At 38.4% G+C, this 26740-nt stretch overlaps 1 protein-coding gene across 3 annotated transcripts; it reads left to right on the top strand.

Annotated features, from left to right (window-relative positions):
* The first annotated feature begins 19848 nt into the window (after positions 1–19848).
* Positions 19849–26530, top strand: LOC105145935 (SAC3 domain-containing protein 1). 3 transcript variants are annotated; one of them, XM_011055841.2, is made up of 8 exons: positions 19849–20291; positions 21025–21250; positions 21493–21684; positions 21896–22000; positions 22066–22317; positions 24688–24828; positions 24923–25112; positions 25199–26530. In XM_011055841.2, exons 2-8 carry the CDS (start codon positions 21174–21176, stop codon positions 25286–25288), a joined length of 1047 nt encoding a protein of 348 aa, XP_011054143.1. In that variant the 5' UTR covers positions 19849–20291; positions 21025–21173; the 3' UTR covers positions 25289–26530. The 3 variants fall into 3 exon arrangements, with proteins under 3 accessions (XP_011054143.1, XP_011054142.1, XP_011054144.1); XM_011055840.2 differs by having other exon boundaries at positions 21839–22000; XM_011055842.2 differs by lacking the exons at positions 19849–20291; positions 21025–21250 and having other exon boundaries at positions 21540–21736; positions 21839–22000.
* The last annotated feature ends 210 nt before the right edge of the window (positions 26531–26740 follow it).

Raw genomic sequence — 26740 nt, 5'->3', positions numbered from 1 at the left:
TTTCCCCACGGTACCCTATCTATATCACCTTTACATAGTGAGGCCGTCGTTAAGCCGAGTTCGTTGATCACGCTTAATAATGCTGCAATCGCTTCGGTTATTACTTGTCGCCCTATTGTCTCGGATACGCGTTCTTTGATTATCAGAGCGATTATGTAACGATTTTTGTCGCTAATTAATTTGGCGCGCCCGAGAGTGGCGTTTTCGATCCGCGGGAGTCGCCCTTGTTCTGCGAGCATGCGCGCTCCCTTGTCGCAGGGTTCGCCCGTCTGTGTGGTAAAGATGATAAGATTATCCTTGCGCATAATGAAATTGTCACGTACTTCTCGTACTTTAAAACGTTAGCAAGGAGTGTCGGGAGTGTCAGGTAATGGGAAGTCACTGTCTTCGCTGCTGTCGTCTAACTCTGTATCGTCTTCGTCTATAAATTCGTCACACGTAAGAGAAACTACATCTTCTGGAATGTCATGGCTTTGTCTAGGCGGAGTAATTTTTGCAGGCAGAGCCGGGGCGGGTGTTGAGTCGACACTCTCGTTCAATGCAAGGGGGAACAAAGGTTTATGACTTTTAGTTTTATTGATGGTTTCCTCTGCAGTTACTTCGACCACCGGATTCCTTGACAGCGCATCGGCGTTCGAATTTATTTTTCCTGCTTTATAACAAATTTTGTACTCATATTCGGCGAGTTTGAGTTTCCATCGTGCGAGCCTAGACGTGGGGTCTTTCACGGAATGCAGCCAGATTAAAGGCTTGTGGTCTGTCACGAGATCGAACCTATGACCGTATACATATGGTCTAAAGTGATTCACGCTGTATATTATTGCTAAAAGTTCTTTTTCAATTGTAGAGTAATTTTGCTCTGCAGAATTTAGAAGGCATATGCGACGGGACGGTCCTTACGTATGGGACCTTGACTAAGAATTCCTCCGACAGCGTACTTTGATGCGTCGGTTGTAATTAGAAATGGTCGTGTAAAGTCTGGGTACTGTAAGAGAGGTTCCGAACATAGTAAGGTTTTAAGGGTGACGAACGTGTGTTCCTGTACGTCAGTCCATTCAAATTCTACATCCTTTTTTAGTAAGTTGGTTAGCGGACGAGCTATTCTGGAGAAATCTGAAATAAAACGTCGATAATATCCTGCGAGCCCCAAGAACTGCTTAACGCTTTTCGGGTCGTGCGGCACTGGAAAGTTTTCCATCGTATGAATTTTTTGTGGGTCCGGTCTAACTCCGTTTTTGCCGATGATGTGGCCCAAGTATGCGACTTCTTTGCGCAGGAACTCGCACTTGTCAGGCTGGAGTTTTAGATTCGCTTTTCGTAATCTTTCGGCTAATTTATTAAATTTAATCTCATGTTCGCGCAATGACCCTGCATATAACACGATATCGTCTAAATACACGAACAATTCGATTCCTTGCAGCCCGGACAGAACCTGATCCATAAGCCGTTGAAACGTTTTTCAACAGGAGCGTTTTTCAGACCGAATGGCATTCGGTTGAATTGATAGTGACAGTGAGGTGTTGAGAACGCTGTTTTCTGCGCGTCCGGCTCGTGCATCGGTATCTGATGAAAACCTGACGCGAGATCGAAAACGCTAAAATACTTGGCACTGCCCAATTGATCAAGAATCTCGGTGATATTAGGCAGCGGGTACGCGTCGCCGATCGTTTTTTCGTTTAATGTACGGTAATCGATTACCATGCGCCAGCGTTTATTATCTAATGAGTTGGGTTTCTTGGGGACTATCCAGAGGGGGGAGTTGTAGGGGGAGTCGGAAGGAGAGATGGTGCCATTATCTAGGAGAGCCTCTATTTGTTTATTTATTTCCTCCTTATGGATGGGAGGATATCGGTATTGTTTAATGTAGACAGGATGGTTATCAGTGGTGTTTATCTTATGACGCATGGCATTTGTGTATCCCAATGGGTCGGACGGTATGTGAAAAAGATCATTGTATTTGTTTATTAACTTATTCACGTGCGCCGTTTCCTCGTCGTTTAGGTGGTCGAGTCGTAGGAGAGTTTTTATTTGTTCTTTGCGCTCGTCCCTAGGGACGGTTTTTCCTGTGGTAGAGGCAACTTGGAATGTGCGGTCGTTTTTTGCGCTATTCGGTTCCCCGTGCCCTAAGGCCGAAGCACGTCCTTCGAATAACGAAGCGCCGCTTGTTCGCCCGTCGGAGACAATTTCGACTTCCTCGAGCTGAATTATAGGAATTTCTATTTCTTGGTCGATTTCGCTCGCATTTATTACGCTAATAAGGGCTCTACCGTCACGATTAGCTACTAACGCGCTACCTAGGTACACGTTTTCGCATATATTAATTCGTGGAACATACCCTTCCGATAATTCTGAATTGACAATTCGCACCGGAATAGTGAGACGAGATCTAGGTGGGACGATTACGGTATTTCGTTGAGTAAAAGGTATTGTGATGTCCCGCCACGTTAGAATTTTTTGTACGAAGTCGATTTTTGTGGCGCTGCATAAGAAATCCGATCCTAGGATTCCCTCTTGAGAAATTGGAAAGTCGTTCGTTACAACTTGCAAGATTATGGCGTATCCCATAAATTTTATTTCGATGGCCCCGAGAGTTTTTATATTTCCGTCGGTTATTCCGCTAAGGAGAATCGACTGCTGAGTTTGAACGTATATCTCGGGACATAGATTGCGTATTTTTATTAAATTTGGCGCAGCACCTGTATCAATCATGAATTCTGTTGATTGTAGTAATCCGTCGGCAGAAATGACGACAGTAGGTGCGTGGGAGAAATCGCGAGGATTTAAGACTGCGATGCGTCGTTCGCGATATTGTCTGATTGGGTTTCGATCGCGCTCACCGGACGATTTTCCTGAATTCTCCCCGCTCGAGATTCGTCCGTTATTCCCGAGGGGCTCCCGGCGTTTCCCTGGTTGACCCGAGAGTTATTATATTCACGTTTCCGACATTGTTCGATCTCATGGCCTGCGTTTTTGCAATATCGGCACCATTTATCGGAACGAGCATTGGTGTAGCGATCAGGGGGCACATTGCTGCCGGCGCGATTCTCGCGGCTACGATACGGTTCAGGAGGGCGTATATCTCTAGTATATGAGTAATTTAAGTTTCTCTAGTCACCAACATTTCCTCGCGTTTCTTCGGGCTGGTATCTAGAGGGAGGCTCCTCACGTCGGGGGGTTGATTGAGCGAGAGGGCGGTAGGGCGAGCTTGCAGGAGGTAATCGTTGAGGTACGTTTTCGTACATGTTTCGAACGTTGTATCTTTGTTTATCGAGCTCCTCCCTTTTTGCGAGGGACTTGGCTGCGGAAAATGCCTCGAATGGATTCTCGCGGTGTTCCGATGTGAGTTGCAATCGATATTGGAGGGGAAGACCTTCGCAAAATGATCTTGCAGTGAGCGCGTCTACTTCGGCTATCCTTCGGGGATGCAGGGTTCCTCCCGTACGACGCTCGGCGTCGAGAATCGCGGTACGCAAATCCTTTACTCGATTAATATAATCTAGCATATACCGTATCGCATGGCTCGTCTTCCACTGCGTAATGAGCACGCCCTCTCAATTTGTTTATCAGTATTTTCGTTAGGTTCCTCTCCGAGGAGGGAGGGATGATTTCTCTAGCGCGACGACAACCCCGAATAAATTGCGATAGCGGAATATTATATCCGTCGAAAGAGGGGACGCATTCAGTGGCTTCCCGGAACGAGACCTTTGGTACGTACTTATAATTGCTCAAAAGTAATTAGTGTATTTTATAACTTCTGCAGTCGCTACACACATATCCAGACTTATGTTATAACTAATAATTAGATGCGGTTAACTAGGAAGATTAAATAAGATGTACCTATAATTAGATTGGATTGCTCACGCGAGTAGAATTTAGGAATTAAACTAGAAATCACGATACTCTGGAAGAGACCGTTTCTCTTCGACCAGACCTGACCCCGGGAGGTTTTGAACTAACTCCTTAAAACACTCGCTGCTCACGAGAGAGAGCAAGTCCCGTTTTTAGAACCCGAACGTTTTCAGGAAAAAGGTGCCCCTGCATGCTGGTAGGGCGCGTGAGGTGGGGAGAAGATGTCAGGGGCGGTCCCTGCAGTTCTAGTGCCCCGTCGGTTATTGAAGTAAGGAAAAATTTGTAATTTGGCCAGGGACATTCCTGGACAAGTTTTATAACCGCTGACGTGACAGTGGTGACCCCGACGTGATCGCGCGGTGTTTTTATTGTTTTTTGCGCGTGTGTGACTTCGTGTGTTCGACCTTACGCGCTAAATAAACCGCCGACATGCCTGGTGGCTCTAGCGATTTCCCGGCGCGCAATCCGGACGGCGGCGCACCATCGCGTATTATCGAGATACCCGCGCTTTCGCGAGTCGGCATTAGGTCCATACCGTTCTGGAAAAAAAAACCAGATCTTTGGTTCGTGCAAATGGAAGCTCAATTCCTCACCGCAGGCATAACGGTAGACGACACGCGGTATAATTATGTAATACAATGTCTCGACGACGATTCCTTGACCAAAGCTAGTGATATCATACTTAATCCGCCCGCGATGGACAGATACGCCGTGCTAAAAAACAGGTTATTGAGAAGCTTCGCGGACAGCGCCGATAAAAAATTGCGCAAATTGTTAAACGAAGTCGATCTAGGCGACCGTCGCCCGTCTCAATTGCTCCGCCGCATGCGGGATCTCGCGCAAAATGGCGCATCGGAAGAAGTATTGAAATCGTTGTGGCTGCAGCGCTTGCCGCAACAGGTACAGGCGATATTGGCGTCCAGCAAGCACGAGCTGGAGGAACTAGCGCAATTAGCGGACCGAATCACGGACGTGCTTAGCCCCAGCGCCATGGCCATCGCAGCGTTTGCGCCGACGAACAGTGACACTAAAGACTCACAAATATCCGCGCTTACTGAACAAGTAACTAAACTAGTAGCTCATTTATCGCGCGATAGGTCGCGGCCCTCGCATAATTCGCGTCGTAGAAGCCGCTCCAAGTCTCAACTCACGAGCAAGCCGTGCTGGTATCACCAACGCTTCGGCGGCAGAGCACTCAAATGTACGCAACCGTGCAGCTGGAAGCCGACAGCGTCGACAGAGAAGGAAAACTAACGGCCGAACTATCCCCGACGGCAGGAAGTTCGGCGGCGGTGAATCACCGTTTAATAGTGCGTGACCGTGTCATCGGCACCAATTTCCTGGTGGACACGGGCGCCGACGTCTCGACCGTACCCGCCTCAAGGCGCGACCTTGCGCACTTAGATAAGCAGGTACTCTACGCTGCGAATGGTACGATCATCTCGACGTACGGGCAGAAGCTACTCGACCTCGGATTCCGCCGAGTGTTCCAGTGGCCCTTCATCATCGCAGAAATGGACACCTGCATAATCGGTTCGGACTTTCTGGCGCGCTACAATTTGCTGCCTGACATCCGGCATAAGAGGCTTATCGATGGCGACACGCTCTTCCAGATTAACGCACAGCTCGTCTATAAGACAGTACCAAAGCTGACAGCCTTCGCCGACGACTGTCCTTTTAAAGAATTATTAAGAGAGTTTCCAGAGATCACTCGAACATCGGGTACGCACAAGCCAGCCGCACATGTGGTAGAACACGTCATCGAAACAAAAGAGCCCCCGGTGTCAAGCAAAGCCAGACGACTCTGCCCGGAGAAATTTAAGGCAGCCAAGCAAGAGTTCGAATATATGATTCAACAGGGTTTATGCAGGCCTTCCAAGAGCCCTTGGGCCAGCCCACTGCACCTGGTCAAGAAGAAGAATAGCGATTGGCGTCCGTGCGGGGATTACCGCAAGCTCAACGAGGTAACCGTCCCGGACCGTTACTCAATTCCGTTTCTTCAAGACAGCACACACTTTCTTCATGGTAAAACAGTATTTTCCACGATCGATCTAGTACGCGCATATCAGCAGATTCCAGTTCGCGAATCGGATATTCCGAAAACTGCCATCATCACACCATTCGGGCTTTTCAAATTTCCGTATATGACCTTCGGACTTCGTAACGCAGCTCAAACCTTTCAACGATTCATGGATCGAGTAACCATAGGACTCGATTTTTGCTTTACTTATATTGACGATATTCTAATCGCTTCGCAGAACGAAACTCAGCACAAAGAGCACCTAAGGATTCTGTTCGGTAGACTGCAACAGCATGGAATAGCGATCAACGAATAAATGCGTGTTCAGGCAGAAGAGTGTCAACTTCCTTGGACATATGATCAGCGCCGAAGGCATCAAGCCCTTGCCCGAAAAGGTTCAAGCAATTGTTGATTTCCAGGAACCAGCCACTGAAAAAGGACTTCGACGATTCCTGGGAATGCTCAATTTTTACAACCGGTTTTTAAAGGATATCGCAAGTATACAGGCACCATTGCTAAAAGTAATTTCCGGGCGTAAACGCAACAACAATGCGAAAATTGAGTGGACTCCTGAGCTCAAGCAATCCTTTCGACGAGTCAAGGAACATCTTGCTCAAGCCACCTCGCTCGCATTTCCGGACAGCAATGCAACACTCTCGTTGCAAACAGACGCCTCAGATAAAGCAATCGGCGCGGTATTGCAACAGCATAGCAACGGATTTCTCCAACCACTCAGCTTCTTTTCAAGGAAACTCACGTCTACACAAACTAAGTATAATGCATACGATAGAGAACTATTAGCTATCTATGCGGCTATCAAACATTTTCGATATATGTTAGAGGGACGAAATTTTCACGTAATCACGGATCATAAACCTCTCATTTACGCATTCAAGAAGAAGTCAGATCAAATGTCGCCAAGACAAACTCGTCATCTACTCTTCATTTCAGAATTCACAACTGATATACGTCACGTTTCAGGCGCCGATAACATCGTAGCAGATGCATTATCTCGCGCCGACACTATCGTGATGCCAACTAGTCTCGATATGCAGGAAATTGCAGAAGCTCAAGCCTCAGATGATGAATTGCAGCAATTGAAGCAGTCCACATCAACGTCTTTGAAGCTCAAAAAGTTTACCTTATCGGAAACAGCATCCAGCATTTACTACGACACTTCAGAACATGAGATCAGACCTTACATTCCTGGACCACTACGAAGGCGAGTTTTCGACATGGTGCATCAAATGTCGCATCCAAGCGGCAGAGCAACTCACCGGCAAATTGCACAAAAATTTGTGTGGCCTTCCATGTCTAAGGACATTAAAGAGTGGGCCCGCACTTGTCTAGCATGCCAACAATCCAAAATTCATCGTCATAACCACACCACACCCTCCAAAATACCAATACCAGATTCTCGTTTCGAGCATGTACATATCGACATCGTCGGTCCTCTACCTCCATCCAAAAGTTTCAGGTATTTATTAACAATGATTGACCGATTTACTCGTTGGCCGGAAGCTATTCCATTACAGGATTGTACAGCAAACACGGTAGCAAAGATGTTTTTCACTCACTGGGTAGCCAGATTCGGAGTTCCACGCTTGATCACGACCGATCAAGGCTCGCAATTTGAAGCGCAGCTGTTCGACACATTAACTAAGCTCATTGGCTCTAAACGTTGTTGGACAACTGCATACCACCCGGAGTCTAATGGCATCATCGAGCGATGGCATCGCTCTCTAAAAACAGCATTAATGTGTCACGGCGAAACTCAATGGACTGATACACTGCCAATAGTATTACTAGGATTGAGAATTTGTCTCAAAGAAGATCTAGGCGCTTCGGTAGCGGAATTAGTGTACGGCACGACGCTCAAGGTACCAGGCGAATTTTTCTCTGAAGAAATGCCGAGCGACCCACGAATCTTCGTCGAAGATTTCCGCGTAATTATGCAAAAGTTGCGGCCTAGACCAACTTCTCATCACATTAGACCTAAGCTATTTTTCCACAAGAAATTATATAATTGCTCGCACGTTTTCTGCAGAGTTGAAGGCAACAGACGTCCTCTGGATCAACCATATACCGGACCGCATAAAGTACTAGAGCGCATCTCGGACCAAGTCTTCGCCATTGAAATCGACGGTAAATCCATCAATGTCACGGTCGACAGACTTAAGCCCGCGTACGTACTAATCCAAGACTCGGAAACTCTTCCGTCCACTGCATCTTCGTCTTCAACTGACATTCCAATGCAAGGTGAACCAAAGACATATCCTAGTCCAGCAGCAAAGCGAAAGACTGTTAGATTTAGATGTAATTCGCGCAATATTACGCTAAGCAAACCAATATGTACAACTTTTGTTTGTTTCATCTATTCTTATGTTTGTTATTCTCATTCTAGCGATATCTTAGCCAGTATTTCTTTCTTTAACGTTTTCACTAGGAGGGGAGTACTGTGGCGTTGCGAGCGTTAGTTGCGGCGCTGCGAACGTTAGTGGCGGCGCTGCATGCGTCTGTCGCGACGCTGATACGGTCGTTCTTTCCATGACTCTTCCCATTCTCTCTCTGGCGTCATGGCGTGCAGACCTCGTGTAAGTCTCTGCGATAGTCAGTAAGTTAGAACTCGGAAGTTAAGGTTCCGAATTACTTTGTGTATTCCGCGAGATCGATACCGATGACTATTCATGTCTGTGGTAATTGTTAGCGTCGTCCGATAAATTCTTAGAGTGTATTTTCATAGTTCTAGCATTGTAACTCCGCGACACGATGCCGGTATCCGAGCCGTCTTACACGCGCAATCACGTCTCTACTTTCTAATCAACATTTGTATTTAGTTAATTAGGCATTAAGTGTGTATTAAAACGCCTCATGGCATAAAATCAGAAGCAGTGCGTAGCGCTCATTCTCAACCTAACTTTTTCCCGCCATATGTCCTTCGCCGTGGTTGGTAACCACCGGCGCCATATTGCGTAGCACGCGATCCAATAGCCACAATACGCGAAATAGTAACGCCATCTAAATTTCTTTCTCTTTATTTTTTTACTCTCTCTCTCTCTAGATCGTTTGTACGTAGCTGGTCGCAGAAAGGTTGCAACACTTTTTTTTCGATAGATTTTGGAATGCAGCCTACTCATCAAGCGATTGGTTCTTATTTGTAAGAACCAATCGTTCGATAAGCATACTGCATTCTGAAACCAATCGAAAAAAAAAGTGTTGCAACTTTTCTGCCCAATAAATATTGTTTGTTACAGTAATATAACATGGAAATAAGGAATAATATAACACAAGTTATTTTTATGATATAAAACTGTTACATATCATGCATATAATTATGTAATATTACAATGTTTACAGTATGAAATAATTTAATATTGTTATATCAATGTTGTATAAATTTTTTCTGTACATATTATATATTGGGTCATCTAAAAAGTATCCGCGGTACTTTGTCACTAGATATATGACCATCAACACACATCTAGTGACAAAAAACCGCGGATACTTTTTAGATGACCCAATAATTCAGTTACAAATATAGTTACAAATATAAAGAACTTCCGTTGCGTAGTTTAAAAACAGTTTCAAACAATTATTATCTATTGGACTAGATTATTATGAATTAAATTTTAGCTTAAATTATATGTTTAGTACACACGCACGCATCCACACAGACACACACACACACACACACGCATGTGAAAATGAAATATTGCCCACTGATTTGTGTTGTTCCAAAACGTGATAGTACTCAAGAAATAAAAACATAAGCATTTTTAATTAAAATGAAATAATTTATTATATATTGGGTCATCTAAAAAGTATCCGCGGTACTTTGTCACTAGATATAGACCATCAACACACATCTAGTGACAAAAAACCGTGGATACTTTTTAGATGACCCAATATGTTATATATTATAACTTTGCAATACTACTGTGTACAATACTTTATATATTGCAGTGTAATAATATTACTTGAAAATATATTTTCAAGTAATATTACACAGTGCGACAAATATGTTCCCGGACAGGGCCTGAAAATCATAATTGAAACAACAATATGCATATTTTTTGGTTTTATTATTCAAAATATTCTCCTCTGGCTTCAATATACTTGTTACAGCGATTCAATAGTGATTCAAATGCATGTTCTAGCTCAGTTTGCGGAATTGCCTCTAGTGCCTGTGTAGAAGCTGATTGGATGATCGGAATGTCATCAAAAAAGCGTCCTTTCAATTTCAATTTCAATTTTGGGAATAATGAGAAGTCGCAGGGGGCCAAATCAAGCGAATACGGTGGATGGTTTAACACAGAGACACGATTTCGAGCCAAACATTAACGGACAATCAATGAAGTGTGACTCGGTGCATTATCATACAACAAAGATCAATTTTCTGGATCACGATATTCGGGGCGAATACGATGAATTCTGCCCATCAATCGCTTTAAAACTTCGAGATAATATGCACCAGTAATTGTTTGGCCAGTTGGAACAAACTTTTTGTGGATAATACCTTTGCTATCAAAGAATGTGATGAGCATTGTCTTGATTTTTTTATGGAACTTTTCGTACTTTTTTGCTTGTGGTGAATTTTTTGACTTCCATTCCGCACTTTGACTTAGTTTCTGGATCATATTGAAAGCACCATGTTTCATTACCCGTAACAATTGATTTTAGGAAGTTTAGATTATTTTCTGCGGCTGCAACGATGTCTCTGAAATAATTGATTCTCGTTGATTTTTGATCGCTTCTTAATGTGTGTGGAACAAACTTCGCACAAACCTTCGTTTTACCCAAATCTTCATGTAATATGATTCGAATCGTTTCTCTACTGATATTTAAAGCCTCCTCCATCATTTTTAGTGATGCATTGCGATCGTTTGCAACAAAATCACGTACTTTTTCGATCATTTCGGGTGTTCGAACCAAAATTGGCCGTCCTGATTTTTTGTCATCTTCAAGGGTCTCTCTGCCTCTCAAAAAATGCTTATGCCACTCAAAAATAGCTGTACGACATAGACATTGATTGCCATAAACTTCTTGCATCGATCGGAATGTTTCTGATGCACTTTTACCAAGTTTTGCGTTAAATTTAATCACTGCTCTTTGTTCCATATTAAAATTTCTACCTCGACCAAAATCTTGTTTAACATGATCATGTCATATCTTCGTTATATATCGACCGAAATGAATGAAACTTTGACAGATGATACCAAAATGTTCAACCTTTAAAATGCATGTTTGAACGGACAGATGTCGCCACTGTTTGCGAGATGTGGTTCGTGTCCGGGAACATATTTGTCGCACTGTGTATTACACTGCAATAGAGTATTATACATAGTAGAATTGTACAATTGTATATAACACACATTTGTATAAATATTACAACATATTGTACATTATAATTCCTACATTTAACAATTATGTATATTTTGCATGCACCCTAACAACACAAACGTTAATATGTCGACTGTAAGTCGACTTTGTACAGACGTCCTTCCAATATCGACTTTAGAATATCTAGTGCGGTTTATGCTCGCAAAGCTTACATGTGGAATCATTTCGTCCTTGTTGTTTAATTATAGTTAAACAAGGATGAATGCTGTTCATGAGCGTGTGGGCATGAAGGATCACAGCCTAGAATAGTTGACTTAAAATCGGCTTACAGTCGTCTTTAAAGTGAGACATTGTATGACTTAGAGACGTCTCCAAGTCGTCTAAAGTCGACTTACAGACGTCAATTTTTCAGACGTCTAGAAGCTCAGAATCGACTTAGAGTCGACTTTGTGCTGTTAGGGCAGTTATGTTTTATACGAGTATTCTTATACACTTATATTTTTATGTAGATTTTTACATTTTAACTTTATATTATTCAAATAAAACAAGTAACCAAACTCTCGAGAATGTCAAAAAACAAAAACAAGGGCCAATGAGAGTTTGTTGTGCTTTTGTTAGTGCGAAAATAAAAATCATTTATTGTCGAAAAACTACAGTATAATTGGTTACGTATAAACATTTCGGCCTGTTTCCGGATTATTAGTAGGATGTTCATTTTCGATCGAGTTTTAGTCGGATTGATTCTTTAAAGGATAAGCTTGAAGATGTGTGGAAAGCAACAAAATCATTTTTGAGGAACATTATGATTACTAGAGTCGATAAGGGTAATGTGACAGTGACAATGAGAAAGGAAGACTATAGACTATAGACAAAAAATACTTACATTACTAAGTGATGAAAATACATATGAGATTATTAAAAAAGATTCTACTAACATTCTTTCTAGAAAACTGGAAGAATTACTCACCAGATGAAAAAAAAAGAATTTATTTCAACAAATCCTATCTAAAAAAGGAGATGTTAAGTTGATTGCTCGCATCTCTCGAAGCTTATTGCCGCTTTTCTGCGATGTTGATTGATTCTCTCGTAATGACAGCTGCTTACTTCGTGAGCGATTGTCATTGTCGAGATTTTGACTTTGGTAAATGTGATTGACAATTGAGGTTGTGTATTGAGGTTAATATAAATGTGATTGACAATTGAGGTTGTATATTGAGGTTAATATAATGTAAAAGATATTTATTTTCAAAGTGTTAAAAGTTTCTCTTCAATATCGTATTAGATAAGTTTTAGAATCTCTATTAATTTATTCTCTCCATTCTTTATGAAAGAATTCTTTATAATTATAAAAGAATTGATTCTTTGTGCTATATTTTATTTTCAGATTTTTGAAAGAAAAGGCCTAAAAAGAAAAGGCCAGGATTTAGAAGATAATATAATCTTCTTTCTTCAAAGTATGTTTCTTACTATATACCTTTACTAGAATATCCTGAAAATTACATGTCATCAATGTCGTTAAAACGCAATTTATACTAAAATCAAGTAATTTTATTCAGAGATAGACAAACTGATTTGATGGAATGTGTTGAAAATCGCATTAAAAGTAGTACAATTTCGACAAAATCTGATCTTTGATTGCAATTTTCAATATTTGTCAATATTAATTAATAATTTGAGATATTTTATGATTCATTTTGGTATTATGATACATTTTGATTGATACATTTTTTATATAAAATATCTCGTAAACTATTTATTTTTTAATAATAACAAGAAAGAAAAACAGAAGCAAGACAAGACATTGGAAATGAGAAAGAGATGCGAGACGAGATTGAAACAAGAAGAAAACAAAAGAGATAGAGATGACAGTGAGAACGAAAGGAGACCAGAGATGAAACGAAAGAGAGATAAGATGGTCAGAGAGAGAGAGATGAGATGAGACCAGAAAGATTAAAGACGAGAGATGTGATACGAGAGAACAGAGATAGCGGACGAAAAGATAGAATTTAGAAGAGAGAGAGAGAGAGAGAGAGAGAGAGAGAGAGAGAGAACGAAAGAAAAATAAAAAAAAAGAAGGGTAAGAAAAAAAATCATAATAAAATTTGTACTTTTTCGTATAGGTATATATATTTTTTATATTTTTAATGAAAAGAAAATAAGTGAAAAGTAAATAAGTTACGAGAGAGAGAGAAAGAAAGAGAGATAAGAGAAAGAGAAGAGAGACAAAAGATGAAAGTGAGACAAGAAGGAGATAGAAGAGACGGAAGAGTTGAGAGGAAAGAGTTGATGGAAGAGTTGAAACACAATTGTGTGTTTTTTTTAAACCAATTCATTCTGAAGAAAAAAAAAGAAAAAGAACAGAAAGAAAAGAAAGAAAGAAAAAAATTAAGGAAAAGAGATATGAAAGAAGGCATAATGTTATATGAAGTAAAATATTTATATTTATAATACTAACTACTGTCTGTTACCACGACGCGGATCACAACTTTTTTGCGTTCATTTTTATTTATATGCGCTCAACATACTATTAAATAAGGTACATTTTTATATTTATACATATTGTTAATTTTCGCATTCAGTATTAATTATCCTTTGTTATTGGTTACTTTTAGATTATTATTGTTTTATTGCCGTGAATTTTCAACGACGAGTTGGTCTATTTAAGTTATTAACTTGCAACATTTGTGGCCACGATATGAATCACTATCCTTTTGCGTTTTTCTTTTTTCATATACTCTCGACTTTTTTATCTAATAAGATTTTACTGCCAAGAATTTACAACGATGAGATTGTTTATTAAGTTATTAACTTTATAATATAGAAACTTTATAATATAGAACATGAAGAATACTGTTGACTACATAGATTTTTGACAATTTTACAATAATTATATTTACTGTAACATTGAGAATGACCTGATCGGTGTCGAAATGTATGTAACTATTTTCATTTTCATGTGTTAAATTAAAAAAATTTTTGTTAACCGGCTTTTAGCCCTTCATTTATTCTAAATTGATTTATATTTATGTTAATATCTTGGAATTATATTTTATTTTCAGTTATTAGTGATCTTCATGAAGGAAAGACTTTATTCAACAAGAATTTATAAAATTATACATTATTACTTAAAAGGTTGTGGCATGCACAGAAAATAAAAATGAAAAAAAGAAGATAATTTTTAATTTAACAACATTTTAAATCAAGGCCTGTTAAAATTTAAATAGCATTATTCTTAACAAGTCTCTTTCTATAAAAATAGCCTTAAAATATTAGTTTTGTTTGGAAAACAGTAAGTATTTGGTTACAAAATTAACAAAAAATAAAAATATTTTAAAATATATGCAAATAAATGTATATACATTCACACAAATCTTCCGTAAACCTCATGACACATATAAAAACGTAAGGCCGCAATACATAATCAATAAGCGAATTGGCCAATCACGGTAGAGACCGTAAGGCTGGTAGCGAATCTAATCTAATGCGTGGTCTACAATGGCAGTAGCTTTCATTGATCAATTACAGTCGAATAAAAGGAGAATAATTGACTATGATTGGTCAATTCTTATAGTTAACAGATTACGGCCTATTATAAACCAACTCTAAGACGTACCGTAAAAATCAGACAATCAGAATTAAGAGTTTAAAAGAATTCTCGACTGTGATTGATTGATTTTTACGGTACGTCTTATGGTTACTGTTACGGAAAGTGTGTGTCTTTAACACTACTATTGGCCGCAGCACAAATTCTTGCATAACGTATAAAGAAATCAATGAAATTCTTCTTTTCATAGAATGAGAGGAAAAGAAAGATTGATAAGCTTATGCTAAGCGTTATGGCGCGGTCCCACAGTGCGGAATGTATACGAAATGCGAAATTGGCGGAACGATGTCTGTCCAATCTCAAGCATTCCGTCAATTGCGTTCCGCCGATATGTCTTTTCTAAATCAATCACAAGCGTTCCGTCAATTCCTCATTGTGCCAATTCTGCATCATAGGACTGCACCATTGTGCATTATGCAAAAGTGTGCGGCCATTATAGTGGGGAGTCTGTGCATAATTTATATAATATAATATAATATAATAATACATAATATAATTTATACATATTATAACAAAAATTTTGTATACATTAATATATGTATATACAATGATATATGCTAATAAAGCCTTGATAGAAAGCCTTGATAAAGATTCGATTTTCTACTTTTTATAGATATTGACCGTAAGATACAGTCTAATATTATTCATTGTATTCATCATATTAAATCTGTGCAATAAAATAAAAAGAATGAAGAACACGTATATATTTCATTCTATATAAATGGCACAAGAGATGTATGCACGTGTGCATTGAATTTTTTTTTTATAAGTCTACAGTGTACAATTAGCCTCGATCTTTTAGATCGATTTCTACTAAATCAATTCTTTGGTACTCGATTTTTTGATGAATCGATATTTACAGTTGCGATTCGGGTCGATTAAAAAAATCGATTCTTTTGCCGAGATCGGGCATTCCTATCGCAAAATATTGCCGCGCACTACTGCCCTCTAACAAAGTGGATTTAAACTACACAGCAACGTCCACTTTTCTTAGGATACATCGTTCATTTTTCAAAGCTGGAGATGATAAATCGATATTTGATTCATATGATCGTGCTATATGTAGTACAATTATATGACTGGTATTCATAGTCGATTCTTATTTTAAGATCGTCATAAGTAATGCGATGATCGCTAATGCGGCCTTCTGATTGGTTCGTGACTTCTTAAGACCGTACTTAAGACGGTCTTAAATATAAGATCCGACTATGAATACCGGCCTATGAATCAAATATCGATTTATCATCTCCAGCCTTGAAAAGTGGACGATGTACATTAAGAAAAGTAAATATTGCTATGTAATTTACATCCATTTTGTTAGAGAGCAGTAGTGCGCGGCAGCATGTGGCGTTGCAAGCGTTAGTTGCGGCGCGAGTTAATTCTTTTTTCCGGCTTCTCTTTCTTTCTCTCTCTCTCTCTCTCTCTCTCTCTCTCTCTCTCTCTCTGGTGTCATGGCTTTCTGCGTGCGGATCTTTTGTAAGCCGCAGCGATAAATTATAAGTTAATGCTCAGTAAGATTAATAATCACCCTATGTTCACTGAGATCGACATCGATTACTGCTCATGTCATTAGGTAATTGCTAGCGTCGTCAGATAAATGCTTAGATTGTAGATTTTTTTAGTTTCTTGTATTCTAACCTAACAATGCGATACCGATATCCGAGCCATAATACGCACGCAATCACGTCTCTACTTTTGTAATCTGTACGTTCTAAACAATCATTTAAGTTTGTATTAAACCGCCTTATGACATATGAGTCAGAATCAATTAGTAACATTTATTTTCAAACTTAATGATTTCCCGTCAATTGTCCTTCGCCATTTGTCATCGCCGGCGCCCAGACACGTTCGGCACCATATTGGACCGAGCATACAACAGTCACAACGTAGCCACAAGCATTGTGCGAAGAACAATTGGCGGGAAATCGTTAAATTTGAAAATAAATTAAAGATTGAAATTTCATCAATGAGAACAAAGAAATTTTGGCTCCTTTTGTTCTGATTGGTCAAACTTCAATTTTTTAATCTTCAATCTTATTCTTCAATACATAGTCTGATTCCGACTTTAGAATGCATTACCAGAGAGAAACCTGAGACTTCTCTGTACGTTAGAAGCATTCTTGCGACTTCCAATAGCACGGATTTAGACGGGCTAGCCGTCCAAATGGCGGATAAAATAACTGAAACCGCGAGCGACTCTGCGCAGTGTGCTGTCACATCGTTGTCAGAAGCGAAGATGATTTAGAAGCTAAGATGGACAGTCTAATCGCCGCGATAGCCGACCTCGCGGCTAAGGTCGAGCGGGGCAACAGATCTCAGACGAGAGACACGGCAAATAAAAATTGTAAGCGTTCCAAAAGCAGAAGCTCTGCTGGCCGCATTGTACTTTCGGGGAACAAGCGCGAGTCTGCAAAGGAACTGAAAAATTCCCGTGCCCTTGTCCAAAGCCCAAGGCTTTAACGGATAGGAAGGCGGGAGAATAGAATCATCTGCCACCGAGGTGACAGGTATGGCGGGCGTCGATTCTTCTGTCCATCTTCACATCCGCGATCGAGTCTCTGGAGAGCTATTCCTTGTGGATACGGGGGCGGAAATTTCGCTGCTTCCCAGCACATACGCGAAGAAAACTCCGACCAATTTCAAACTTTACGCGGCAAACAATACGCATATAGACACGTATGGGGAGTCGTTCCGAACGCTACATTTAGGGATACGCCCGCTCACATGGAATTTCTGCGTAACATCAGTGCCGTACCTGATTGCACATTACGGGCTCCTTCCGGACCTTAAGGGTCGCAGACTCATCGATTCGCTAAACAATGTGTACGTATCAGGCATTGTCAAATCGGTACCTCAGCTTGCCATTAGCATGGTCAATCCCAGTACGAAATTCGCGAGCATCTTATCTGAATTTCCGGAGGTCATTTCGGCTTAGAAGGCAACTCCGAATTGTAGTAGCGATGTTCGTCATCATATCATTACCATGGGCCCGCCGGTAGCCGAGCGCCCCAGGCGGTTAAGTCCGGTAAAATTAAAAGCAGCAAAGGCTGAATTTCAACAGCTAGTCGAAGTCGGTATATGCCGTCCGTCTAGTAGTCCATGGGCAAGTCCCATTCACATGGTACAGAAAAAAGACGGGTCATGGAGGATCTGCGGCGATTATCGCCGACTTAATGCGATTACCGTGTCGGATAAATTTCCTGTATCACATTTGCACGACTGCTCCTCCAACCTATGTGAGAAAGTCATTTTCTCTAAGCTAGATCTGCATCAAACATACAACCAAATTCCAGTGGCGCCGGAAGATATTCCGAAAACGGCTGTCGTTACGTCCTTCGGGCTGTTCGAATATAAATTCATGACATACGGTCTTAGAAACGCGAGTCAAACATTCCAGCGTCAAATCTTCCGCGCATTAGGTGATCTGGAATTTGTGTTTGCATTCATCGACGACATTCTCATAGCGTCGACGTCTCTTGAAGAGCACGAAGCTCACTTACGCATAGTATTACAGCGATTAAAAAAGTTTTATTTACGACTCAATGTAGAGAAATGCGAGTTCGGCAAGCAAGAATTAGAATTCCTCGGCTTTACAGCGAAGGTTGTAAACCAACACTCGATAAGGCCATTCGCGAGTTTCCGAGGCCTAACACTATAGTTGAATTGCGCCGTTTTCTTAGGCTTGTCAACTTTTATCGTAAACTACTGCATAATGCAGCTATCATTCAGGCATCATTAAATGAGTACCTTTGCAACTCACACAAAAATGACAAACGGCCAATTATATGGACGCCGGCGGCTGAGGAAGCGTTTAATAAGTGCAAGGAGAGTCTGGCCAATGCGACTATACTCTCTCATCCCTCCGATGCAGCCGAGACGCGCCTCGTTTGTGACACGTCAGATTTCGCCATCGGGGCTGCCCTCGAACAACATCTGGACGACTCGTGGAAACCGCTCGCGTTCTTTTCGCGCAAACTAAGTTCGGCGCAACAGAACTACAGCGCATATGATCGGGAGCTTACGGCGATTGCAGTTAAATACTTTCGTTATTTTCTCGAAGGGCGAAATTTCAAGATTGCGACTGATCAAAAGCCTCTCATCTACGCGTTCATGCAACGTTCGGAAAAGGCATCACCCCGGCAACTGAGACAACTGTCGTTCATCTCTCAGTTCATCACGCGTATCGAATACCTATCGGGCAATGATAACATCGTGGCGGATTCTCTTTCCCGCATCGAAGCCATTCATTTACCTGCCGAGATTGAACTAAATGAGCTTGCACAGTAACAAGAACAAGACGAGGAACTACGGTCCATCCGCGAATCTCCTGAATTTCCGCTTACTATGAAGCGAATTCAATGGGGGCCGACGCATACCACACTTTATTGTGAAATGACCGGCGAGGCAATCCGTCCCTATATACCGGCATCTCTACGAAATCGCATCTTTCACATGTTCCATGACGCGGCTTATCCAGGCCCTAAAGTCACTGATCGGTTAATCCGTCAACGTATGTGTGGCCTAACATGCATCGCGACATTGCAAAGTAGTGCAAAAATTGTCTAGATTATCAACAGTCAAAAATAACTCGACACGTTCAACTAAATCCTGAAAAATTTGTCGTGCCCGACGGGCGTTTCGCGTATGTTCACATGGATTTAATAGGTCCCTTGCCTGAGTTGGACGGGTACAAATATTGTGTGACGATTATTGATAGATTTTCGCGTTGGCCAGTAGCAATACCTCTCAAAGACATTGAAGCCATTACAGTGGCACGCGCATTTTACGACAACTGGGTAGCAAATTTTGGAGCATCCAAAACGATAATTACGGATCAAGGTAGCCAGTTCGAAGCACAACTTTTCATTGCACTTCTTCAGCTGATCGGCTGTCAACGGATTCGTACCACGGCGTATCACCCCCCCTCGAACCGTATGATCGGCCGGCATAGAAGTTTAAAGGCTGCAATAATGTATCATGCTAATGGAGACTGGTTACGAGTACTTTCGACCGTATTATTAGGTCTGCGTACTCATGTCCGCCTCGACACATGCGTATCGCCTGCGGAATTCGTTTACGAAACGACGCTGCGCGTCCCCGGAGAATTTGTACTACCGGACGACTTCACTCCTAATCCTCAAATTCATCGAGGAATTCCGCGAGCATATGCGCAAAGTTAAGCCAATCTCGGTAGAGCATAAGCATAAGAAACGCGCATTTGTATTCAAAGATTTATATTCGTGTTTCCATGTGTTTCTACGAGTGGGCGGTACCAAGAGAGCATTAGAGCGTCCCTCACAAAATCGTAAATCGTGTGTCGGATCGAGTATTCAACATTGACGTTAATGGTATACAGCGCAGTGTATCGATCGAAAATTTAAAACCAGCGTATGGCATACGCGATGACTTATGTAGTGCAACTCCAGAAGCAGGGCAATCAACCAATTCGTTCAGCAACGAGCAACCAGCTTTAAAAACGTATGTGCGTCCGAAGAAAAAAGTCACCTTCGCCATATATTGGGTCATCTAAAAAGTATCCGCGGTACTTTGTCACTAGATATATGACCATCAACACCATCTAGACAAAAAACCGCGGATACTTTTTAGATGACCCAATAATTATAATAAATCCTCCCAACAACAAAATGTAATTAGCTTAAGAAAGACACGCAATGATATGTTTTATATAATATGTTTTATATGATACATTTTATATGTTTTATTGGGTCACCTAAAAAGTATCCGCGGTACTTTGTCACTAGATATATGACCATCAACACATCTAGTGATAAAAAATCGCAGATACTTTTTAGATGATCCAATAGATAATCCAATAGATTATGGCGCTCATCCTATACGGTCGCATTCATTCGAGACTCATGTTTGTGTTGCTACCGGTTGCGCCAGGCCGCCGATCGGGGGCTGATCACGTGCTGCAAACGGTCCGGAATTCGCATCACTGATTCGAGCTCGAATAATAAAATTCACCCACACTGCTGTGGGAATAAATGACGATTGATGAATCAAATTCTCAAGCAAGCCCACGCTTGTCGTATGATATGAGGTGTAATGATCGACACTTTTCTTGTAATTAATAATGATGAATTTTATTATTCGAGCTCGAATGAATATGACTGTACAGGATGAGCGCCATAATCTATCTTATTTTTTTCTGACGCTGCTTATAATTCGCAACTTACAAAATCCCTAGGCTTTCTATACTCACTGCGCTAGTGAGGTATTGAAAACGTAGTTTCCTACACTGCGGCCCAGAATTCGCATCCCATGTCCTCAATTCTCTCTGAAGGCAAGTAGACAGTTTGCTTTGCATCATGGTTACTGTTTTAATGGAGAATCGTGATGGAGAACAGAGTTATGACTGCCGAACAAATAACGGGAAGATGTCTGTTTATGTGTCCGGAAAAAGAACGGCTTATGTAAGTTTTTTTCGCAATGTAGAAAGTTTGTAAATCGAAACTTTGAACATGTACGTACATAAATCTTGCTTCGAATTTCTCACGAATGTCAACATAAACATTAATTTATTTTTCCACTATTTTTACATTTAAAAACAGGATATATATTTTACTAAAAAAAGATTGTTGTATGTCTCATAATTTTATATGTAACACGCAAATAAGAATTTAATATATGACTTTTCAAATCTTATTTACTTCAGGAGAGAACGGGAAGGTTTGTTGCACAAATATGAAATTGATGAGAGAACGAAATACATGAAGAGACCCAAGTCTGATCCAATGAAAATTGTAAAATGCTTCAGTCGCTCTGCTGCTGGACAAATTATGACGGATCCGAATTTGTTGCGTCCTCCGCATGTATTATTATCCACTGTCCGATACTTATTCACCAAGTAATTTTGTCTATCTGTTTAAATATGATTCAAGAATGTATAAATTGTTACTGTTAAGTATTACTGCTACCAGAATATATCTATTTAATAAAACATTGTTTATAATTTATTGTAAGATTTATATGCATAATATTTAAAATATATATCATTTCAGGATAATTACACGAACGGATTTAAATTGGGTATTGATATATGACTTTGTATTTGATAGGTTAAGATCAGTACGACAAGATGCTGTAATACAAAGAGTAGATATTGTTTCAAGTATTTTCCTTCTTGAACCAATTATCCGATTTCACATATATGCCGCACAAAGGTACAAGTTAATCAAATGGTCTTTAAAAAGTTGAAAAGTTACTCAGAAATAGATTCTTTTTTTAGGCTGTGTGAAAGAGACATTACGGAATTCAATGCAAAAATTAATAATAAACATCTATTTGAATGTATCAAGCAGTTACTTGTATTATATGATCAACAAAATGAAAATGTAACAGATAATATAGCAGTACATAAAGATTTCGAAAAATTAGCATTAAGTAATAATCGATCAGAGATGGAAGCTATATATATTCTTCTCCATATCGGAGATTGCGAGGCTTTAACAAGAGCTTTTTCGCTTTCATCTGATTTAAAGTAAGTTCTCATTATTGTGATAAAATTAGAGCTTAATATTATGCAAATTATGTATATACATATATACAGGGTGTTCGCTAAGTTTTGACAAAGCGCTTGTGTGTAGATAGAGCAGACTAAACTGAGTCTGAAAAGTCTTCTACATTTTACAATTTTTGCAATAGTTAACAAGGTATCAATTACTAAAAATTGCCGAATAATTGGTCTTCAATAATTTTTTTCTCAAATATTATCAACTTTACAGAAAAACTGTAAAAGGCAAAAGTTATTTATTTTCTTCTCATAGAACTCTCTAAGAATTTTTTCAAAAATTTTATCAACTTTTTAGTACTATATTTTCTTATATACAGGGTGGGACATTTTAATCGCCCCAGGTGAATATTTCAGAAACTAAGAGGGATACGAAACAAAGTTTTATATAAAAGTTGTAGGTTTTCTTGGGGGAAAGAAAGTGAAAATAACGGATTTTGGATAGCGGGTATTATCAAAGTTAGGTCAAGGTAAATATGAATTTTTTAAATGGAACCCCCTATTTTTTTTATTGCATATTGTAAAACATCTCGAGAGCTTTCCAAAACACTATAATAAAATATTTTTTCATGAAGTACTTTTCGAGTTATAAGGCTTGAAAGTTACAGTTTCTCTTATTTTCATTTTTACATAAAAATGAATTTTCAGTGCAAAAATGAAAATAAGAGAAACAATCTTCAATGATCTTAATCTTAACAAATGTTATCTAGGACATGATCCTGATCAATATTCAAGAGGTTTTAGCCGTCGGTCCGATACCTTGCGTAATGCTAACTAATGCGGTATTGTAACTTTCAAGCCTTATAACTCGAAAAGTACTTCATGAAAAAATATTTTATTATAGTGTTTTGGAGAGTTCTCGAGGTGTGCAAGAATATGCAATAAAAAATGCGGAGAGGGGAGGTTCCATTTAAAAAATTCGTGTTGACCTTGATCTGACTTTGGTAATGCTTCCTATCCAAAATCCGTTATTTCCACCTTCTTTCTCCCAAGAAAACTTACAACTTTCATATAAAACTTTTTCTTGTATCTCTCTTAGTTTCTGAAATATTCGCCTGAGACTATTAAAATGCCCTGTGTATATATATATATATATATATATAGGCAACTATTTTTACCAACGAAGAAAATACGATGTTAAAAAATTCTGAAAAAATCTGGAAAACTTTATGAGAAGAAAATAAACAATTTTTGTTTCTCGCTGCTTTTCTGTAAAGTTGATAGTATTTGAGTAAACAATTATTAAAAATTATTCAGCGATTTTTAGTAATTAATATCTTGTTAACTATTGCAAAAATTGCAAAACGGTATAAAACTTTTCGACTCAGTTTAATCTGTTCTATCTATAGGAGCGCTTTGTCAAAACTTTGTCAAAACATCTTGTATATGTACAGTGTCCCATTTTAACTTTTGAATAACAATATCTCGTAAAGTATAAAAGATATGGGAAAATGTTTCAAACAAAAGTTGTACTTCGAGGGGAACATAAGATGGTATCATTGATTTGACTTTGGGTAGCATTATCAAGATCAGGGCAAGGTCATTTTGAAATAAAATCCCCTATTTTTAATTACACATTCTTGTAGCTTATCTCAACAGCTTTTGCAAAACACTATTATAAAGTATTTTTTCATTAAGTACTTTCGAGTAATAAAACTTGAAAGTTACAGTACCACCAGCATTAGCATTACTCAAAGTGTCGGACTGACGAATGAAGTGCTTGAATGTTATTAAGGATTATGACCTGGATAACATTTATTAAGATCAAGGTCATTAGAGGTTGTTCCTGTTATTTTCATTTTTACGTAAAAATTAAAATAAATACAATCTCCAGTGACCTTGAGCTTGACAAATATTATCCAGATTATGATACAAGAGGTTTAACCGATTACAACATTCAAGAGATTTTAGCCATTGATCGAACACCTTGGGTACTATTAATTTAGGCGTAACTTTACTGTAACTTTCAAGCTTTCTAACTCGAAAAGTATTTAATAAAAAAATACTATATAATAGCATTTTGAAAAGCTCTTGAAGTAAATTATGAAAATCTGTAATGAAAAATAAGGGATTCTATTTCAAAAATTCAAAGTGACCTTGTCCTGACTATGACGAGATGGTCAAGATGAAACCAATGATACCGTCTTATGTTTAATCAAAGTCGTACAACTTTTATCTGAACATTTTCCAGTATCTTTTATACTTTATAAGATATTTTGATGTAAATGTTAAAATGGGACATCCTATGCGCGCGCGCGTGCGTGCGTGCGTGCGTGCAAGCATTAAAAATATTTAACATTAACTTTTTTTACATATTCATTTCTTATGTTGTATATACAGAAAGTCGCCTGCAATTCAGTTAGCCACAAAGATATCACTTGCTTGGTATTTAAGAAACTATGTTTACGTTCATCATTTGGTTAAACAATTACCCCCGATATTAGCTTGTGCATTCTTTTGTAATTTGCAAAGCTTCAGAAGGTATTCACTTATTTTTGTTATTATGCATGTAAAAAAATATTCAATAATTATAAAAAGCTGAATAATTATTTAAATAACAAATGTATATTTGCAGAAATGTTCTGCAAATCATGAGTTCTGGCTACAATAGCAGAATATTGATGTTCCCAGGATTAAAATTGCAAGAACTTTTATTTTATAAAGATATAAGTAAAATCCAGGCTGATTGCAATTTATTTGGTTTGACATTTACCAATGATAATATTTTATTTAAAAAGTCACAGTTTAACGAACAAATCTTACTGGTTAGTGAAAAATTCAGATGTTAATTATTGTATACTAAAAGACAAATACTTTTATTTTCGAATGTTTTTTACTTTTTATGTTGTAGGCCAATCCTGAAATGTATTACACTTCCACCACGTTACATAAATTCATGCCAAAAATTCTTTTGGAAGGTACCTCTAACGATGAATGTTGAATTAATATTTATATAAAATGTTTTCTATATACAATTACGGATTTATTGAATCCAAACTAATGAAATTTAAACTTTAAAGATATCAAATATTATATATTTAGATGTGTACCAACACTTTTCTTTAAATTGTAATATTTTGATCACAAATTTATTTATTTGTAATTATAACAATTACAATTCACATTAGACTGACGAGAATAAATTAAAAGAAATAAACTTATTTTCAATCAAAACAGATCTTGGTGCTTAAATACTTATTTCAAAGTGAATTTATACACACATTTCCAATTCTGCATGCAGAAATCTTTTCCAGTTCTTGAAACACAATCAGTTCTTGAACAGAACTAGAATAGAAATATCACATTGACAAGCAATTTTTGATGCTAATAAGCATCTTAGAAAGATATTAATAATATAATATTAATCTAATTAATAATTTAATGTTAATCTGAGCATAAGAACTGTAAATAATTTAATTTATTGCGAATAATAGTACTTCAGTCAGAATATCCGAATCTCCCACATTCCATGTGAGCAATCTCACCATTGAGGCTTCGACAATATTTGTCGCAATAACCAGTGATTAATGAAAGAAACGTTTTTTAAGTAAACGTATATCCACAATTCATATCACAATTCGTTACAATTTGTATTAGATCAACGAAAATAAATCAATTAACAGAACTAAATCTATTTTCAAATTATTATCCTTCTAAAATGTTTATTAGCGTCAAAAATTATTAAATTACTAAACAATTTAATATATGATATTACTATTTTAGTTCTGTTTATGAGAATTAATTTTAAGATAAAAAGATTTCGGTGCGCGGTTTCCAAAATTGTATACTACACAAATGTGTATAAATTTACTCCGAGATATTTAAATACTAAGGCCCGAAATTACTTTAATTTTAAGTAAGTTTAAAATTCTTTTTAAAGCCGACAGAATTTTAATCCTAGCTTAAAATTAAAGTAATGTTAGTGCTATTGGGCCTAAAATTCGTTTTAATCGAAAATAGGTTTATTTCTCTTAATTAGTTTAAATAATTATATATGAAAGAAACACATTTTGTTTTATACATGTAGCTATGGCAGATGATTTTAGTACATAAATAATTTTGTATTAATTAATAATTAATAAGTATTACAGATATTATAATTGTATTTGATATTATAGATAATTAATGAGATAACAGAATCTATTTAAGCCAAATGCAAACAAAAGCAGAAGAATCGATACAACTTGCATACTCTTGTTTCTTCCTGATGATTTCCTCTTAACATTACTTTCCATCGACTGTGTGAGACATTTTCAATATACAAGTTGTTGGTATGCTGAATACGTTCATATACGAAAAAAAGAATAATTTATGACATAACTGTGCAAATAGTTTCTAGGAAGATTAACTAGGAATATTCGAATCTCATTTCCACAGTCAAGTTTCATGACCC

This window comes from Acromyrmex echinatior, chromosome 9 (genome assembly GCF_024713525.1).
Source record: "Acromyrmex echinatior isolate Ae372 chromosome 9, ASM2471352v2, whole genome shotgun sequence".
NCBI classification, from domain to species: domain Eukaryota; kingdom Metazoa; phylum Arthropoda; class Insecta; order Hymenoptera; family Formicidae; genus Acromyrmex; species Acromyrmex echinatior.
The sequence above is the reverse complement of the archived record's forward strand: the minus strand, read 5'-3'. Positions and strand labels throughout refer to the sequence as shown.